The 20,338-nt window shown below is 54.9% G+C and overlaps 1 protein-coding gene across 2 annotated transcripts in view; it reads left to right on the top strand.

The window, feature by feature from the left end:
* The window catches only part of SDK2 (sidekick cell adhesion molecule 2), a 239,661-nt gene that overhangs the window by 182,961 nt on the left and 36,362 nt on the right, over positions 1-20,338 (top strand). For both annotated transcript variants that reach the window (XM_036997308.2, XM_036997307.2), the window contains exons 19-33: positions 5,925-6,120; positions 6,310-6,408; positions 6,818-7,009; positions 8,225-8,346; positions 9,032-9,141; positions 9,246-9,396; positions 11,818-12,055; positions 12,823-12,938; positions 13,539-13,728; positions 14,712-14,810; positions 15,759-15,953; positions 17,003-17,204; positions 17,999-18,102; positions 18,592-18,662; positions 20,144-20,279. In XM_036997308.2, coding sequence (XP_036853203.2) covers positions 5,925-6,120; positions 6,310-6,408; positions 6,818-7,009; positions 8,225-8,346; positions 9,032-9,141; positions 9,246-9,396; positions 11,818-12,055; positions 12,823-12,938; positions 13,539-13,728; positions 14,712-14,810; positions 15,759-15,953; positions 17,003-17,204; positions 17,999-18,102; positions 18,592-18,662; positions 20,144-20,279 — 2,221 coding nt within the window. The remainder of the gene's footprint in view (positions 1-5,924; positions 6,121-6,309; positions 6,409-6,817; positions 7,010-8,224; positions 8,347-9,031; positions 9,142-9,245; positions 9,397-11,817; positions 12,056-12,822; positions 12,939-13,538; positions 13,729-14,711; positions 14,811-15,758; positions 15,954-17,002; positions 17,205-17,998; positions 18,103-18,591; positions 18,663-20,143; positions 20,280-20,338) is intronic.

The raw sequence follows: 20,338 nt of genomic DNA, 5'->3' as shown, positions 1-20,338 counted from the left end.
GGGCTGTCCTGGGCAGGGTGCTGTAGCTGAACACCGGCAGTGCTGGCTGGCTGGAAAAGTCTCCTAATTGGGACCCTGGGGGAGGCAGGGAGGCCCACATGGTGCTGAGGAGCAGAGGAGCTGCGCCTGGAACAGTTAGCTGCATGCAGCCCAGTCTATTTCCTGCCATGTATGGGAGGGCCAGGCTGCATACTTCTAGGGTTGAACGGCTCCTAGAGGACCAAGAAGGGGAGCCAAGTGGCCAGGACAATCAGGGCAACGACCCAGAGAGATCAAGAGGAGGCTGCAGAAGCCCACCTGGTTTCCAGGTCCACACCAGCACCCTGTAGCTGCTCCCTAAAAGTCAGCGAGATGAGTTGCCCAAGTAATTTGAGCACAGGAGCTGGTGGAGGAGGGAGAAGCACTTACACTCGGAGGGCCCTTTGGCCCAACCAGGCAGGACACTAGGGCTTTGCTCACATGCTTCTCTTACCTGAGCTGTGCAGGATCCTTAGGAAATAAGTCTTATTACATCAGTCCATTTGACAGAGGAAGAAACTGAGGCCTGAGAGGCAAGTAACATTTAAAGGCAGGCAGTAACTGCAAAGCTCAGATTCAAACTACAGAGCCTGCACCTCTTCCTGCATTAAAAGAAAATCTGTCACATGATCTAATTGTAAAATAGTAACTCTAACTGGATTTTTCCTAAGTACAAATGGATACACAGGGATTTTGTTTTTAGCTTCCTTGGCCTTCTGTATCACAGAGAGAAAAAAACAGCACCTGTCCCTTGAACCTCCAATGAGAATGGGCTTCTTTTTCCTCTTTTCATTGTGATAATTTTCAAACATCTACAAAAGTAAAAGATTATAGTGACTTTAGACCAGAATGTGCCCCGGCTTTCAACAATTACTGGCTCATGGCCAAGCATCTACTCCCCACCCTTCTGCCTCCCGCCTGGAATATTTGTAAGCAAATTCCAGGCACTACATCATTTCATCCATAAATATTTCTGCAAAGAAATATTATAGATAAGGCCTCTATTCAAAACATGGCCACACAACCACCTCATCATTATCATGCCTTAAAATATCAAGAGTCCCTTAATATCATTAGATGTCTAATCAGGGTTCGTATTTCCCTAGTTGCCGCATCATTTCTTTTACTAGTTGTTTAATTTGCTTCAGGAGCCAAATGAGGTCCACATAACTGCAGTTGGTTGAGGTTTTTTAGGCCTCAGTTGATCTATAGATTCTCTCCCTCCTTTCTCTCTCTCTCTCTTTTTCTTATAATTTATTCACTAAAGGAACCAAGGCATTTGTCCTATAGGATTTTCCACATCCTGGATTTTGCTGATTACATCCCTGTGGGATCATTTAATTCATTCCTCTGAATACTGTATTTGCAGTAAATTGGAACTTAGAACTAGAGGTTTTGATTAGATTCAGGTTTGATTTTTCTTTTTTTCCTTTAATATATTACTTCCTAGATGGGCTTGGGTATTTCCATCAGCAGGCGTAAAGTCTGGCTGTCTCTCTTACGTTGCTGTGGTGACCACTGACTGTCCTCATGTGATCTGTTAATTCAGTACAGGGCACAAAATGAGAACAGTTAAATATTATAGCTTCTTGATTTATTAGCTGAAATACTTTCCTCAAGAAAAAGAATTTTACCCTTACCAATGTTTTGGTGATCTGAAGGTACAGTACATCTAGGAAAAGCATGCTCAATGCTCAATTCTTTTCCACTACTTTACCAATTTTCAGGGTAATGACTTGGTTCCTTAGCATTTTCTAAGGTGACAGATGAGTTTGGAAGAGCAGGGAGCTCATCTTTTTGGTTTGTTTTGTTTTGGTAGTATCATTGTGTATTTAGGCTTTTTTAACATCCAGTGTTTCCGTCTACTGCCATTATGATTCTTATTGAAGCCAAATTGACCCTTCACTGGCCTCTTCACACTGGTGAGTCCTTCTGACATAGCCCCAGGATCTTTGATAGCTTCCCTGCTATCTAATGGGATGAGCTACTGCAAACTGTCTCCATTTCCTGCACTGAGCCTGAGGCTAACCATGTGTTCACAGAGCCCCGGCTCCTTTTAGTAGGAAATGGTAGTTAGATACCAGAATCTGGGCCCCAGGGGTGCTCCTGCTTCTAACACTGGTTGTTGTGTCTAGGCCCTATTAATGAACAACATGGAAATATTTTTTTGTTTTTTAAAGATAAAACATCGACTGATACTTCGAATTTAATCTCAGGATAATAGGATTTTTAATAATCTCATTGGCCTTTTGTCTCTCTTTTCTCCGTTCTGAAACTCCAGTTCCTGAAACATATTTAGATCCCTACTTTGTCCCACAACCACTCACAACAGTTGCGGAACAGCAATATCAACACTGTGATTACTGGAAATAGTCTCGGATGATCCGCAGTACTTTCTGTTCTTAGGGTGAATCCCACTAGGGGTGTACTTCGCGGTACCGTGCCCTAGTCTTTTGAAGTAATTTCTCTTGTAATCTTGCTACAGCTCAATACACTGTTCAGGTCATTGGTTTTGTTTTGGTTTCAATTTTTAAGGAGTGATTTTTTTAATTTAATTTTGTTCTATAATTATTTAGCACTTTTATATGGTCCCAAAGTTAAATCTACAGAGCAAAGGAAATTTAGAGAAACTTAGCCTAAATTCTGATCCTCCCCTTTCCCCACAGGTTTATTTCTTTTTGTCTATTGGTCAGTTTTCCTCCCATTTCTTTTAACATAAATATATACATGCATAAATGTGTAACGTCTCCTTAGATAAATGACAGCAAGCTCCACCCACTTTCTCTGTCTTGCTCTTTCATTATATCCTGGAGCTTACTCCAAAAGAGTACATAGAGATACACACAAATATTCCTGGTTCCTTTTCTGACATCCGTGTTATACTCCATCGTGTGGATCTCCCAGAGTTTAGTTAAACCAAATCCCTAGTGATGGCTCATTTCAGCTGATTCCAGTCTTTTACTATAACAAACATTTCTGCACTGAACGGCTTTGTCCATACATCTTATATTTTCACATTTAATTTTGGAATAGATTCTTAGAAATGAGATTCTGGGCCAAAGAGTAAATGTGTATATGAGTTTGCTACTATTTTTAATTTCTTTATTTAGTTTTTTAGTCAGGAAATGTATTTACATGATTCAAAAGCCAACAAATGTGAAAACGTAAATGTGTAGCAGAATCTTCTACCCCATCCAGTTCCTCAGCTGCCTGGTTCTATCCCTCCCAACCCCACAACTGGCTACTCCAGGCAACCACTGGTGTTAATTTCCTACATAGCCTTCCAGGATGTTTTATGTGAATCTATGTGCATGTAAAAATATAGACAGAGAAAGGGAGAGGGAAAGAGAGAATTTCCTTACCTTTTGTTTTTTAACTCCAGCAGCTAGCAGGCCATATACAGCATCCTACACTCTTAACCAGTAACGTGCTGCCTCCACCAGGAACAGGAGCGCGCCACTTTATCCCTCTTCCCTACAACCAGCGAGGTGGCTCTTACTGGCCCCTGTAATAGCCTGATGCGCAGAGTGACAGCTGGGCTCCGCCCCCTTCCTTTCCACTTTGGCTGTTACATTCTGCTCGCTGCTCCCCATCACACACACACGCACACACACGCATGCACGCACGCACACACGCACACCCGGTGCAGCTCCACCCTGCCATGACAGAGCTGCCTTCCTGAGCCCCCACCCTCTGCGGTGAAGTTGCCCATCTCAAAAACCTAGGTCCGATGCACCTGCGCCAGCGCCAACTCACCTGCACCCCCCAGCCATGCTCAGGGCAGTCCAGGCTGCTTACTCCAAGACCAAGAACCTAATAGAGTCCATCAGCATTGATCCTGATTAACCAGAGCAGATAGGGGGACAGCAAAGAGAAACCCTAATACTCATCCAGCAGCTGTGCGTACCCCCGAAGGCAGGGGGCTTCACCCAGGATCTCGGGTCCACAGATCTGAAGCCAGCTCCTGGCAGGCCACGGGCGCTGACCAGCCCTCCACCCTCCTGGCCCTCAGTGTGGCAGCGCAGGACAGGGATCCCCACCTAGTCCTCCCTGTGGTGAGGAACTGGGATGGGTTGGTGACGGGCCTTCCCCAGCGCCAGGTACCTGGGAAGAGTTCATCAGACTGAAGCCTGTCGAGTGTTTACGTGGGCGCAGAGTCCTCCCTCGGCTGCCCGGAGCCTGGCTCCCTCAGGCAGGAGAAGGTGCAGAGGCCATTCTATTGTCAGCTTAGCCCCGAGTGAGAGGCCGCTACACCTTAAGCCGCCTCCTCTTTAGATGTGAATGGAGAAGCACAAGTGGCTCACATCCCAGAGGAAATACTTGGAAACAGCCATCATCTTGCGCTTCAGGCCTAGAACTTTAGGATGACCGGGTCATTGCGACACCACAAAACCATGCTGTCATTGTGCTGGGCACTTCTTTCTGGGTCAGTTTGGAAGACCGTCCCTGGTGATACTATTGTAAGGCAATTACACACATTTCTTGTCCTTTATCTTTTAAAAAATGGTTGTGTAATTGGCCTAAACCCAATAAAACAATATTTACCCAGATTTTGCACTTGCAGGGAAACACACCACACAATTAATTCTAATGGCATAATTAATTCAAATTTACATTAATTAAATTAAATTAAAACATTAAACTTGTTTCTTAATCTACTCCAAGGAAGTTCGGCAATTTAATTGCTAAGAAACAAGATAACCAAAATAAGGAGGATATTTAACATACTTATTAAATGCCACTTAGTATTTCTGATTAGTATTTTTAGGGTCTAATTAGTGTCTAATTAATTTGCTATAGGCTATCTTTTCACAATACCAATTAAATTTCAAAACATCCTTTATAAATACACCGCCATGAAAAGGGGAAGATGGAGCATTGTTGTGGGGGCGAGTTAATCAGGGGACATCATCGTGCTATTGTTTTCTGCCTATAAATACCCATGCTTATTAAACCTCATCAAGTGTTGCTTTTCACCATTAATTGCTATTTAATCAACTTCAAATAAATTAGGAAATCTCTGAGACCAGCTGTCATGGTTGGAGACGGATGAAGCACCCAGAAAACAGGAGAGTGGGGTGAGAGGGATCATGAGGCAAGAGGAGAAGGAAGGGGGGCAGGAAGCAGATGCATTTTGGGGGGCAGGGGGGTAGATGGGATAATAGGTGACACCGAATTTCCAGATGAGGTTTTCTTGCCGGCATTCCACCTCTGCGTGATGTTTAAGATTGAAATCCCAACTTGGAACAAATTTGAAAGAGTAAGAGTCACCCACAGACTGGGAATTCCAGGGGAGAAGCTGCCCCAGCCCAGGTGGAGAAAGGTGTAGGAGCGCCGGTGTTAGGCTCAGAGCCCCCGACATCCCTGCTGGCTGTGTGACATGGTGTTAGGCACTTAACGTCTCTGAGCCTCCGTTTCCTCATCTGTAATGAACAGGGCCACTCAACCCACACATTTGCTCAGGCCTCCTTGCTCAGAGGGACCCTGTGTTCAGTTAAATGCTCTGCAGCCATCATCATGCAATTCTCGGTCATTTTTTAACAAGCGGGTCCTCCGTTTTCCTTTGCACTGGTCCTGCAAACTCTATACCTGATCTCGGTAAAATGCCTCCCTGTGGGGTCACTGTGGGAATCGAGTGAGAAATGACACAGAAAGCACCCAGCCTGGTGCCCCACTGAGCGTAAGCCACCCGGTGAGCAGAAGATCCCCCCAGAGAGAACTCCCAGAAGGACAGAGCCTCCGGCGGCCTGTGGGTCTTCTCCACTGCCTTCCCTTCCCTGGGGGCCGGGAGCCTAGGGATCTGGGCTCCTGCACTCGCTCTGCTCACTGGCCCAGACTGTGAAGGCGCTCTTGGCCTCTTCTGGAACATTCCTGCTGCTCTGCCTGAATCGCTGGCCTCTCCCCAGCTGATGGCCTGGGAGCCAGAGCAGGAAGAGGAGGGTACCATGGTGACTGCCCGGCCCAACTTTCAAGACAGCATCCACGTGGGCTTTGTGTCGGGCCTGAAGAAGTTCACAGAGTACTTCGCCTCCGTGCTGTGTTTCACCACCCCTGGAGACGGGCCCCGCAGCACGCCCCAGCTGGTGCGCACCCACGAGGACGGTAGGCACGGCGCAGCCCTGTTCTCTCTGCCCCGCCCACCCCAGGGCCAGGCGGCGCTCCGGGCACAGGGCGGTCCCGGTCCTGTCCCCCACCCTGGGGCGCCCCGGGAGCACCACAGGCTCTTGCAGACAGTGGTCTCTCTCTGGCTCTAACTGGCATTGGGTGGGGTGGGGGCCCTTTGGGGTACAGTGCCTGGGCCTGTGGGACACCTGAGCTTCAGTGAAATCCTGGACACCTCGCTGAAAGTCAGCTGGCAAGAGCCAGGAGAGAAGAATGGCATCCTCACAGGTACGCACCACCCTGTTACTCAACCTGAGAGTGAGGTGGGGTCACAAAAGGTCATCTAGTCCATCCCCCTGCTTTTGACCTAGTGTTCATCCAAAGCCTCCCAGCCGACCACTCTTCTTCGGGAAGTACTCAGAGAACAGGCTCTCAGCCCCTCCGCTCTGTAACATATCCCGGATCTTCAGCCACACCCTCCAGTGGCCATCGCAGTGACTGGCCCTCCTACAATCCCCACCCACGGGGACATCCCACTGAGGCTATGGCTGGAGCCCAGGGGTGATGTGCCCACCTACCTCAGCCCCATTGCTCCCGAGTATCTCCCTGCCAGCCTAGCAAAGAAGTAGGGATCAGAAGGGCCAAGGCCAGCTATGGTCACAGCCAAGGTCCTGCCACAACCGGGGTCTCTCCCCAGGGTACCGGATCTCCTGGGAGGAATATAACCGAACCAACACCCGGGTGACCCACTACCTACCCAACGTGACCCTGGAGTACCGCGTCACAGGCCTCACTGCACTCACCACCTACACCATCGAGGTGGCCGCCATGACTGCCAAGGGCCAGGGCCAGGTGTCCGCCTCCACCATCTCCTCGGGGGTGCCTCCAGGTAGGTGCCCACTCTCAGGGCAGGACGCCCGGCCTCCCGTTGTTCTCCTGTCTTCAGGAGTACTGGCCTTCTTCCCTCATTGGCTCCATGACCCCCTGCACAGGCTCTGTTCTCATGATGCCAGGTCTCTGGATAGAGGCTGTGGGCTCCCCGCCACTCCCCACCGTGGCTCTGGGAAAAGCCCAGGCCCCAGAGGATCCCACCCTTGTCTCACTTGTCCCACTACCTCCCTTGTCCCCTTCTCAAGCAGTGGTGTCTGTGATTCAGGAAGACCTGTCAGCGTCATCCAGAAAGCCCAGCGGGGATTCCAACCAGTGGAAGCGTTGGTTGGGAAGCGTTGGTTGGGAAGCGTTGGTTGGGGAGCGTTGGTTGGGAAGGGTTAGAGCAGGGCGGGAATAATCTCAACCCGGATGTAAAGAGCAAGCTGAGGTCCACTGCTTCTGCCAAGCTCTGCAACTTTGAGCAAGTCAAGTGGCCCTTCTGTGCCTCAGTTTCCCCATCTGTGGGAAGACAGACTAGATAGCTACGTGGTCCTGGCAGGGTCTGTAAGTCTATGCTTGTGTGACCTGTCCGCTGAGATGGCTGAGATACCCGAGCTTCACTCGACCCCAGATGCTAAAAACAGTGACACTGACAAGTATTTATGCAGTGGTCCCCAGGCCCAGAGCTAAGTGTATGCATCAATTCATTTAAACTTCACAACCACCCTGAGGCAGGTGATACTATCATCACCTCCATTTTACTGAGTAGCACAGAAAGGTTCAGTAACTAGCCCTAAGACACACAGCATGGATGCAATGGATCTGGATTTCAACTCAGACAGTCTGACTCTGGGATCTGTGCTCTTTCTGTTCATCCTGAACCCCAGGGCTCCTAGATAAAACACGGGCTGCCTCCTGCCTCCACCCCTCCTCCTCTCTCTCGGCATTATTGGGCTTGGGAGGGCTGTGCTGGGCTGTGTGTGGGTGGGCGGAGAGGAGGATCAGCCCGTTCCCTGGCCCTGGGAGTGCCCTGGAGGCCCTGGGGGATTCTCGGAGCCCCCAAGCCAGTCTCAGGCTCCTGGTCTGAACACAGTGAACCCCAGGTGCAGGAAGGCAGACTTTGTTGGCAGGGTGGGGCCCCGCCCGCTCCCCCCAGGCCTCTCTGTGTCCAGAGGGTCCCCTTCAGTGTGGAAGGATCTCCTCACCTGACGTCATTCCCGTTTTCTTTTTCCAGAACTCCCAGGGGCCCCCACCAATCTGGGCATTTCCAACATCGGCCCCCGCTCCGTGACCTTGCAGTTCAGGCCAGGCTATGATGGGAAAACCTCCATCTCCCGCTGGCTGGTGGAGGCCCAGGTGAAACCTGCCGGAGGGGAATCCTCAAGCCCAGGCAGCCTGCTCTTGAGAACAGATCTCATGTGTATTTATGCCTGTATGAATTTTCACATGCAACTTCAGATGGTCAAATCCAGAATGCCCACAGTTCCCAAGACTGTCTCCACCTCCACTTCATGTGTACACCTGTACACACACACACACACACGCCAATAACCTCGAGCCAGGCGGTACTGTCTGGCCCAGAAAAATTACCAGCTGCCACCTGCAGCCCTTTAAACCGTGTCCTCGGCTTTGGCTGCAGCAGGGGACCTGTGTTCCTCCCCCAGAAATGGTGGCTTCTGATTTAGCTGGCGATGGAGAAGCATGCGAGGGTGTTCAAGGGAATCACCTGGGCAGCTTGTTAAACCCAGCTTCCTGGGCACCACCCCAGGGATTATGATTGGCTAGGTCTGGGGCAGGGCCCCAGAGTGATTTATAAATGGCATTCTGCCAGCTTCTGATGCAGGAGTGCCCAGGGTTACACTGGGAGTCATGTTTAAGGGCCTAGAAAGATAGAGGCCCCATTTAGTGCCCTCCAGGTGAACCCTGGGGTTCGAACCAAGACGTTCCCAGGGCAGGGCATGACCCACCTAGGAGCTGGAGCTTGGAGCACCCCGACTCACCCTGCAGGTTGGGCAGGTCTGAGGGTGTCTCCCTTTTCCAGGTGGGCATAGTCGGGGAGGGAGAAGAGTGGTTGCTGGTTCACCAGCTGGCCAACGAGCCCGATGCCCGTGCCATGGAGGTGCCAGAACTCAACCCCTTCACCTACTACAGGTAATAGGACAGGGTGCAGGGGCAGGGAGGGGCTGTCAGACTGCAGGCTTTGGCCCTGAGGTCCCCGACTCCCCATCTCGCTCACCCTCTTCCACCTGCCCCAGCTTCCGCATGCGCCAGGTGAACATCGTGGGCACCAGTCCACCCAGCCAGCCTTCTAGAAGGATCCAGACCCTCCAGGCACCCCCTGACATGGCCCCAGCCAACGTGACCCTGCGCACAGCCAGTGAAACCAGCCTGTGGCTCCGCTGGATGGTGAGGCCCCCTTGAGGGCAGCGGCGGGCGGGTGGGGGAGTCTCCTTAATCCTCATCAGTGTGCCGGGGTCGGGGGCCACATCCAAGGGGTCCCTCCAGAACCCCTGCAGCTCTCTTCTCTTTGCTTCATACTCAGCACCTGGCAAGGTGCCTGATGACCAATCTCTGCCAAGTGAGCAAATGCCTCGCATGAGGAGCTAGAAAACACCGCTTATGAAACATTATCATGCACCAAACATTTTACATTTCTTATTTCATTTAATCCTCCCAGTAGTTCTGCAAAGGACATTTTAGTATCCCAAGTTACAGTTAGGAAAACTGAAGCTCAGAGAGGTTAGGACCCTATCCATAGCCACACAGCTCCCAAGGGGTGGGTCTAGGCTTCGGATGTAAGTTGTTCCACCCCACCAAGTCAGAGTGAGGGGTAGTTTCTGCATTTGAGGGGAGCTGAGGGAGGGGCCCTTAGACTCCCAGACCATCCCCACTGATCAGGGTAGCGTGTCAGGGGTCATTGCTCCACGTGGCCCTGCAGAAAGTCATAAGCTGGAGGTTTCGCCTTCTGCCAGGTGCTATCCTGAGTGCTTTACTCAAAGTCAGGCCTTGAGCCCTTTCTGCAAGCCTGTGACAGCATGCATCCTAGTCCCTGCTTTACAGATGAGGAAACTGAGCAGAAGAGTTCGAATAACTGGCCCAAGTCCCCCCTCATCCTCCCACACCCTTTGTTTAGCAGCAGGACTCAGATCCCCAAGCCAGGGAGTCTGGCCCCCCAAATTCCCAGCCCTAATCAGCACAGTGCTGTCCCATCTTGTGGGGAACATTTCTGCCCTGGGCTGTCCCTTGAGAGCATTTCCTGGCTAGGGTCCCACAAGGCAACAATCCAGGAGGTGCTCAGAGCATACAAGAATTCTTAGGCAAATAAAAGCGGACGTGGCCCAGCTGCTTAGAGGATGAGGGGACACCCCCATGGCAAGAGCCTGCTTCCTCCCTTCAGCAGTGCTGTCTGGCCCCACGGCTCTTTTTTGTTTCTATGTGAGATTGCTTACTAGTTGTGCAAAACACAACTTGCACAATGCCACACTGTGGACCAGGACTTACTAGAAAGCCATTATTCCCTTCCATTTGTGTGCACACCTAATAAAAGTAGCTCACGACACCATCAGCCCTGGGCAAATGTTAGTTATGAGTTAGGGTTCTCCTGCCAGGGTGGGTGGCACCAAGCCCAGCCATCCCTCAGTGCAGCCCAGCAACCCAGTCTTTGGTTACCTCTCCCCTCCCACCCTTCTCTCTTCGGCTTTGCTCCCTTGCAGGCTGGCTCCCGTCTCCCTCCTGTATTTCATTTTAACATTTACAAATACTAAATGGTAAATGGCTAAGGAGTCTGATCCCCAGTGGGGGTGGAGGGGAAGTAAAGGGGCCACTGCTGTGTGTGCAGGGCCCCCGGCACCTCCAGTCCCCTTCCAGTGCCCAGTCCTTACCTTTCCATAGTGGGTAAGGGAGCGTGCGCTCAAGGCCCACCTCCAGCTCTCAGGCCCACCGATTGCCAACTTAATGGCCTATGGTCTGCTTCACGTCTGTAGGCATAAGGGCTGGCAGGAGGTGGTGAGGATGTAGGGAGTGCGGCAGAGGCCGAGAAACCGGAGAAAGTGAGCCAGGCTGTGGGAGCTGTGGACCCTGGGCGTTTTAGAGCCCCTGGGGAAGCAGCATGAGGGCAGGTGAGAGCTGAGGGGGGCCCCAGCTATAGCTCTGCCACCTTCAGAGGAGACTGTGAAGGCCAGGCACTCAGCTCACACCTGCTTCCGATGCCGGGCCCCACCCAACATGCGCTCACTGAGCCAGCAGCCACAGCCCCGCCAGCCTAGTCGCGGGGCCCAGGAGAGGAGTCTGCCTTTTCTCTTTGCTGAAACTCAAACAAGAAGCAGGCTGAAAATGCAGCAAGAGAGACTGAGGTCTGCTAAACAGAAGGACTTCCTGTCAGTGGCTGCAGCTCCATCTATGCCCAAGATGCCATCTCCCCAAGCTTGCTTCTCCAAGGGCAGGCATGAGCTCAGACCAGGTGTTTTGTAGGCAATTAAATAAGTATGTGTGAAGCCTGAGTGAAGGGGTTAAGTGGTAGAGACAGCCACGGACAAAGGTGGCATGCTCATCAGCGTGTTAGACAGGCCCCACTGCCTCGGCAGGGTAGTAAGTTTGTCGTGTTCACAGAATGGGTGCCGCCTTCCCTTGGAGCAGAGACAGAGGAATGGGGGCCATCAGAAACACAGAGTTACAGACTGAGCCATACCCAGTGAAAGTGCTTCACGTGGGCACTGGTTGTTCAGGGGACTGGGTAATCCTGCAGGCTCCCTGGAAGAGGGCGCACACAGTTGTGTACAGAGTGTGGGCTGGTCTCCCAGCAGCTCTGCCTGCCCTGCCTTCCTGCAGCCTCTCCCAGAGATGGAATACAATGGAAACCCCGAGTCAGTGGGCTATAAGATCAAATACGGCCGGGCAGACGGCCGCAGCAAGACGCTGAGCCACGTGGTCCAGGACCGGATGGAGCGCGAGTACACCATCGAGGACCTGGAGGAATGGACGGAGTACCGCGTGCAGGTGCAGGCCTTCAACGCCATCGGCAGTGGGCCCTGGAGCCAGACCGTGATGGGCAGGACCCGGGAGTCAGGTACCGCCGCCCTCCTCCGGCCACCCCATTGACCCCCCCTGCAGCCTTTAGCTGGATACCCCTGCCTTTGCCTCGCTGCCCTTAGGACCTGCCAAGACCCTTAGGTCTGGAGTTAGTCCAAACCGGCCCACGCTCATTCTCCTGTTGGTGCTCAGTGTGGCAGCCCGTGAACCCTCCCTGCAGCTGCCCCCATCGCTCCTGGAGAGGCAGGGGCGGGTCCTCACCTCCGGGGGTAGCTAGGCGGGCTGCACTCTCGCAGCTGCCCATTCTGTGCCCTCACCTTTAACCCTGACACCCAGTGGTGCCTAAAAGAGCCTGAGATGGGGAGGTCAGCTTAGCTCTCAGAACATTCCAGGAATGCAACCAGCAGCTCCTTGGGACCTAGTAAGGGGTCACCCACAGAAGATAAGCCTCCAGCCTACAGGCAACCTTCATTTGTCCACACAGGCTTCACCACTCTGGGGCTTCGCTCTGGCACCTTTTAAATGACAGGTCCCTCTACCCTGGCCCCTCCCCCGGCCCCCCTGCTGTGCTGGCAGGATGTGCGGGCTCACCCTAGCTGGTTCCCTGAGCAGAGGATAGAGGCTAATCTGCAGCCAGACATAGCATCTGTGACATTCCAGAGCCAAAAGGAATCATCGCAGGGGGATTTGCTATTTGGGGACGGTCGGCGGCACATTTCCTGCCCCAGGTCCCATTCCACTCCCTCCCACTGCAGGATCACCTTTGGGTCCTGAGCTCCCCCTCTCCCCCTCTCCCTCCCTCAGTCCCATCCTCCGGCCCCACCAATGTGTCTGCCCTGGCCACCACCTCCAGCAGCATGCTGGTGCGCTGGAGCGAGATCCCGGAGGCCGACCGCAACGGGCTCGTGCTGGGCTACAGGGTGAGTCCCGGCTACAAGGCCAGGCGGCCAGGCCTCTGTATGGGCTTCCCCACAGAGGTGCCCTGTCCTCGGGACCCCCCAGGGCCCAGGTCCTTGCCTTCTGAGTCAACACAAGGGATCTGTCTGGTGGCCCATCCACCAGTCACCATGGCAAGCTGGGATTCCTCCCTTGGGGGTGGGCCCAGGGTCCTTGGGGCAGCTCCACCCACCCAGGAGGCCATGGTGGCCCCCCAAGCCTCTCTCAGCTCTGATGCGCTCTGCTCCAGTTTCCATTATCTTCGAGAATTCCTCCCAAAGCTGCACCCTACTCACCATGACTAGCTGTGTGACCTTGAGCAGGTCGCACCCTCTCTCTGGGCCTGTTTTCCTTCTGAATGCTCTCTAAGGAATCCTTTAGCCCTATGGCTGAGTGCACCTTTGCGTCCCCTGCCTTCCGGAACATTAGCGTCCGCCCATTACCCCATGCCTCCTGGGGGCCAAGCTGGTCTGAAGCTCCACACCCACCCACCCCCTCCGGCTCTTGGAGATGAGACTTGGGAGAGGAGCTGGCAGGACAAAGCCCAGGCCCAAAGCCCTCACCCCTGCACTGGGCTCTGGCAGGTGATGTACAAGGAGAAAGATTCGGACTCCCAGCCCCGGTTCTGGCTGGTGGAAGGGAACTCGTCACGCAGCGCCCAGCTCACAGGCCTGGGCAAATACGTGCTCTACGAGGTCCAGGTGCTGGCCTTCACGCGCATCGGGGACGGCAGCCCCAGCCGCCCTCCCATCCTGGAGCGGACGCTGGATGATGGTGAGTTCGACTTGCTGCAAGGCTGGGAAGGCTGGGAGCCGCCCTTCCCCCTGCCCGGTCAGCCTCGCCTCTCTGGGGTCATGCTCCACCCCAGAGAGAACTGTGGCCTCAGGCTTCTCCCATGGGAGGCAGGTCACTGAGGGCCACCAACCCCACTGCCAGGGGAGGCTGATTACAGATAGTTGCAGTGCAAAGGCAGTTTGACATGCGATTCAGTCTCTTGCTCTCTCTCTGGGACAGGCGTACAGAGTAGAGACTTTTGCACTGTTTTGATTTCTTTGTTGCCGGGGGCAGGTTCGCTTTGAGTAAAGGTCTTCCAAAAGAAAGCCTTGATTTTTTTCCTGGCCATGAGCCTCCTGGTCCTGTTTGCAAAAGAAGAATACCAGTGGGGCTCCAGGCATTCATCCTGCAGGGAAACTGCCCGTCCACGGCTGTCTGTCCAGGGCCCCCTCCCTTCTCCCCACACACATGCTCACATAGTGCCCACCACAAACATTTGCGGGGGCCAAACAAGAGCACAAAAGGAAGCAAAAACATCCTATGTCTATATATTCCAAAGTTATACATCAAGCTAATGATCTGTTAAATTCAATATGTTCTACCCTCTGCCTTGACGTACATACCCTCCTAATGACTTGGAAGGCCAAGTTCTAGTTTAAAAATCTCAGTCTTCTTGGAATTCTCTCAGAATGAGGCAGTGCAGGGAGAGTTGGCCCCACCCCGACCCCCACCCTGTTCTCCTCCCATCCTGCCTCCTGGCCATGCCTTTGGGTCCCCATCCATAGGCCCCCAACAGCTACCCTCTGGCCATCCCTTCTTCATGTCTGTGTTAGAACACAGTGCCGGGCAGAGCAGCCTTCCACAGGAGCTCACCTAGCTGCGTGGCCCCTGCCCCACCACCTCGCCCACCTGCCCTGCTGGAACTGGGCTGGGCTTGGGGCTGAGCCGCTGCACAGCCACCTGCTTCTCCTTTGTCCCCTCAGTCCCAGGACCGCCCGTGGGCATCCTGTTCCCAGAGGTGAGGACCACATCGGTGCGGCTGATCTGGCAGCCCCCCACTGCCCCCAATGGCATCATTCTTGGTAAGCCTTTGCCCCCTTCCCATGCGCTGGCTACAGAGGGAGGAGGAGGAATCAGGTGTAAAGGAGGCCAATTCGGTGATGGCAGAAGGGAGACGAGGCCTAGAAAGTGTCCACATCTACTCAGGAAGGATGCTGAGTCTTATTTCTCCACTACAAATCTGCCTATAAGATGATAGGCTGGCAAGGGCGAGGTCAAGTTAGTTTTGTGTCCTGAAATGCTCCAGACTCCCCAGCCAACTGGCCATCTGGTAAACCTTGGCTGCCGTTCCAAAGTGTGGCCAGGTGAGGTGAGGGCGCACTGGTCGGCTCAGCTCAGCCAAACTCACTGTGGGCAGCAGGACCCAAGACTCGAGGGAGGGATGCTGCAGATGGGAGGCATCGTTTCATACTAGTTTCCTCCCCTAACACGCACGTATGCTCCTGCCCTCATGGGCCAAGAGTCCCAGGGTTGAGTCAGCAGCTGTGCGAACTTGAGTGAGTTGGTTCCTCCACGGCCTCAGCCCCCCACCTGTAAATCGGTGGATTGGACAGCCTGTGCCTGGCTCGGGGCTCCCCCCTGCGAGGCCTGCCCAGGTGAATCTGTTCCTCCTAAGAGAGTGGAAACGGGAAAGTTAAGTGCATTGGACTTAGCTGTGGGCTGGAATTCCAGCTCAGCCACTTCCCAGCAGGTGGTCTGGCCTCCCCGAGCCTCAGTGCCCTCACCTGGGGCTGCTATGGGGGGGTCACAGATAATGTGTATAAAATGACCAACCATGCCCGTACAGTGACACCCCCCAAGTGGCAGCTGAGGACACCAGAGTGGTCGAGAGGGCTTCAAGCAGATGACCCACAGCCAAGGTGGCCCAGGTGCAGACATCGTGCTAACCGAGGAAGGAATGGCCCCTTCTCGGGGCTCTGGGGGCAGCGTGCCCTGCTTCCCTGCACAACCCATGTCCCCCCTCCCGGCAGCTTACCAGATCGCACACCGGCTGAACGCCACTGTGGCCAGCACTGCTGTGGTAGAGGTTCTCGCACCCAGCGCCCGCCAGTACACAGCCACCGGCCTCAAGCCCGAGTCTGTCTACCTGTTCCGCATCACGGCCCAGACCCGCAAAGGCTGGGGAGAGGCTGCCGAGGCCTTGGTGGTGACCACCGAGAAGCGAGGTGATGCCCATTGGGCTGGGGCAGCCTTGGGGGACAACCTGGGCCCCACCCACCCACGCAGATGCTGAGAGCCTCTCCTCGGGGGTGGGAGGGACCAGTGAGTTAGAGTCCCTTCTGGGCTGGAGAATGGGCTCAAATCTCTGACACTAAGGTCAGGGAGGACTCCGGTAGCTTCCCCCAGGCTGAGCTGGGAGTTTCCCTCCCAAGGATCCTGCTCTGCCCAGCTACCAATTTTTTAAAGGGCAAGTTGGTGAGACCAGCTTCTTCCCTATTCTCCTCCCCTACAACAAAAGCCATGCCCTGTTGGGTAGAGGATGGGGCTGTAGCCTGGAGCCCCAGCTGCATCGCCCTGCTGCGACGAACTGGTGCGTCACCCAAGGTGGGGCTCACCTGAAGCAGATCTGAGATTCGGGTTCCTGTGAAAGTGACTTCCTAGGCAGTGAAATCCCACATAGCGGTTTTCAACCAGGGGCTGCTTGTGCCCCGGTGGACCCTGGGCAATGTCTGTAGACACTTCAGTCATAACTAGGAAGGAGGTGCTACTGGCATCTGTGGGTGGAGGCCAGGGATGCTGCTGGACATGCTGTGATGCACAGGACAGACCTAAACAGGAATCATCTACCCCAGATGCCAAAGCGCTAGGCTGAACACTGTACAAAGGGCAGGTGGCAGTGGGCAGGAAGCCAGCTGTGGGTGGGGTGTGAAGCAGAGTCCCATAGAGGGACCCATGGGCTCAGTGCACTCGTTGTGGGGCAGCGTAAGTTCCGTTTCAGCGCTGTGGCAGCCGGGGTGTTCACACCTCCTCACTGTCAGTCCCTGGTTGGGCTGCCCTCAGGAGATGACATTCCCAGGCACTGGGCCTCTAGCAGCCAGAGGACAGTTGCTGACCAGGAGCCACGGGTGCTGGCTGTTGGGACCACGTGTGCACGGACATGGGATGGGGCAGGGGGCGGCATGCCTGAGCCCAGAGCACCTCCTTCCTTTCCTTGAGAAAACATACCCACCTTTACCTCTGCTCACTTGCCCCTCCCATGTCCGCCACCTCCCAGACCGCCCGCAACCCCCCAGCAAGCCGGCGGTGCGACAGGAGGATGTGAAGGCACGCAGCGTGCTCCTGTCCTGGGAGCCGGGGAGTGACGGGCTGTCCCCCGTGCGCTACTATACCATCCAGACCCGTGAGCTGCCCAGCGGCAGGTGGGCGCTGCACTCGGCCTCCGTGAGCCACAACGCCTCCGCCTTCATTGTGGACAGGTGAGCCCTAGTCACTAGCTCCTCCGTCCCCCACTCCCAGCCTGACAGCACCATGGGGGACCCCTGAGAAGGAACACCCGGCACCCGCCCACCCCAAATCTCTTCCCCACCACCTGCACCACCCAGGGGCCTCACACACACACACACACACACCCTCTCACCCCTTCCAGCTCTGCCCTGACCCCCTCCCCCTCCCCTGAGCCCTGTTAGGGCTGCCTCTTAATGATCTATTTCTGGAGCCTAGAGGCCCCCCTAGAGGAGCGTTTGCCACCCTTCATTAGTGATCCCCCCAGCCAGGCGGCACTTCCCTCTCCACCTGTAATGGGATTGGAGCTTCACTCTGAAATCTGGCTTCAGTTGAATTCCTAGTGGGTCGTATCTTTTATATTCCAGTCGATGTGACTGGGAGCTCTGAGCCGTACATTCCTCCTCCAGTGAATCAGCAAAGAAGACATTTGCCTGGAGAGGAAATGAGACTGACAGAGATGGGGTGCAGGTTGACTCTTGCGAACCCCAGCCCTTCCTAAATGTACTGATTTCAAGGAAGGGGTGGCAGCTCGCGGGGTAGGAGTCTGCTCAGAGGGGGTATTAGAACCGCATGGTCCTGCGGGGGCGGAAGCGTGCGGCTTCCCACCCGGGCACCTGTGGCCCGGCCCGGCCGTCCTGTTACAGCAGATCCGCTTCCCCAGCCTCCATGTTCCCATCTAAGAGGCCGGCCCCGTCTGCCCCCTTTCTCTGAGCAGAGATGGGGGCCAGGGGAGAGCTCTGTTCACTGAGCCCGGCCCCCCCGCTAGGCTCAAGCCCTTCACGTCCTACAAGTTCCGAGTGAAGGCGACCAATGACATCGGGGACAGCGAGTTCAGTGCGGAGTCGGAGCCCCTCACCACCCTGCAGGCTGGTCAGTGCCCCCCACGTGGGTCTCTTTCTCCTTCTGGCCACTGGGCTTTCCTTTCTGAGGGGAGAGCCCTCTGCCTGCGGGACCCCTTGTCTGGCTTCCTGGGCAGAGTGCCAAGGAGGTTGGGCCAAAGGGCCTTTGCCGTGGGCTCGGGCACCCATACCCAGCATGTTCTTTCTCTGATGTCACCAAGCTTGTGGCGATCTCAGACCACCAATGAAGGGGAGTGAAGGAGGCCTCAGCAGCACAAGAGGCCTGTGGCTCTAGGACAGAGAAGAGGGGGCTGTGGTCCCTGTGTTTAGGTCGGGGTCCCATCCCCTCTGCTCGCCGACAATGGCCCTGCGTTCTGTGGGTGTGGCTCAGTGGGCAGAGAGGGTGACTTTCGCTGGAGCTGGCCCACAGTCCAGTGTCTGCAGAATGTGGTCCCCGCGGCCTCCCAGGGAGCCTAAGCCCCAGCCCCCAGAGCTCATCTGCCTGCCTCTCTCTCCCCAGCCCCTGACGGAGCACCCACCATTGTCTCGCTGACACCGCATACCACCACCTCCGTGCTGATCCGATGGCAGGTACGGCCCGGCAGGTGGGGAGGGCCTGTGTCCCATGGGAGCTCAGCTTTGCAGGGAGACCAGAAAGCCAGCAGCCCCTCCCGGGCTGGAGCACTGTACACACATGCACAGACATGAACGTGCACACGCAGACATGCCCCTCATGCCACTCTCCGGATAATCATGTTGGGCAGGTGCTTGTGCAGTCCCCTCTGCGGGGGACCAGACTCGACTCAGGGGGGTGATGTGACTGCTCCCAGGCTCCTCTGTGGCAGGGCCAGGTTCAGTGCCCTGAGGTTTGCTGAATCCTGACACAGAACAGCTTCCAGGACCCCAGGGTCTCCATGAAATCCAGCCCCCTTCAGAGAAGGGATTCCCGATGGACCAAGCTTAGGTGTGCGCACCTGCACTGCTCTTAGCACAGGGCTACTGTCCTATCACTGTGAGCAGAAACGCACTGTGCGGGTACAGAGAGCCCCTCCCCTCCAGCCCTCCCCAGCCGCCTGCTCTTTGGTGGGCTGCATCCTCCTGCCACAGCCTGAGGAGGACCCCAGCACACATCTGAACGTACCAGGCTGCCCTGCCATCTGAAGTGCAGCCTTTAGTCTTGGCAGGCCACCCACAGGGGCAAACCGCTGTTCCCAGTTCTCAGGATCAGAGGGCAGGCACCAGTCTTTGCCCACCTCCAGCCTCCCTGAAGGGAAATCCCTTCAAGAGGAAACGAAGGGGGACCCCCACCCAGCCCTCCAGCCCAAGGCCTCACCAGAGGAAGACACCCCCTTAAGCAATGATGACCCAGTGCAGTGGGGAGATGGATGAGACTGGAGCAAATCAAGGCCATCCTGGTGAAGGGGGCACAGAGGTGCCAGCAGCAGCCAGGGAGGCAATTAAGGAACTCATAAAAGGCTGAACCATTTCCGCAGGCTTTTAAACAGGAATCATAAAAAGTAGCTCCCACCTTCTCTGGGAGCCTGTTCTCTGGCTCAGCTGTGGATGGGAGCAGAAAGCAAAGGAGAAATAGTAAAGGTGGAGGGGAGTAATGTGGGCAGGTACCCTCACCCTTGTTCGTGCAGGGGAGAGGGAGAGGACTCTCAGGAACCCCCAGGAAATGTCCAGGGGTTGCCAGGCCAAGGGAGGGCACTCCTAGGCAAAGGGAGGGCTGTGAGAAGAGCTCTGCCCCCAGCATGGCCCTGCGGCCCCAGATGTGCTGTGTGACCTTCAGCAAGTTCCTTACCATCTCCGAGCTTTACCTTCCTGCTGTTACATGTGGATGGCATGGGGATTTCCTTGCCTCACAGGGAATATTGAGGAGTGAAATACCCTCCCTGAAAATGCTCTGTGAATGAAAAATACTCAATGTCATTTTGATTTCTTCTCCCGGTTGAGATTCGGTCTACTCTGTGGCCTCAGGAGGCAGGATGGCGAGGGAAGGAGGGAGGGGCAGCACAGAAGCTGGGAGCAGCAGTGTTCCCACCCCTCCACACTCCCTGCCTTCCCTGCAGCCACCAGCAGAGGACAAGATCAATGGCATTCTCCTGGGCTTCCGGATCCGGTACCGGGAGCTGCTCTATGAGGGACTGAGGGGCTTCACACTGCGTGGCATCCACAACCCGGCAGCCAAGTGGGCAGAGCTTACCTGTGAGTGATGTCCAGTCCACAGAGTGGGGGGGATGATGGGGGGCACACACCTCCTTGCC

Source organism: Manis javanica, chromosome 4 (genome assembly GCF_040802235.1).
Source record: "Manis javanica isolate MJ-LG chromosome 4, MJ_LKY, whole genome shotgun sequence".
Lineage (NCBI taxonomy): Eukaryota > Metazoa > Chordata > Mammalia > Pholidota > Manidae > Manis > Manis javanica.
The sequence above is the reverse complement of the archived record's forward strand: the minus strand, read 5'-3'. Positions and strand labels throughout refer to the sequence as shown.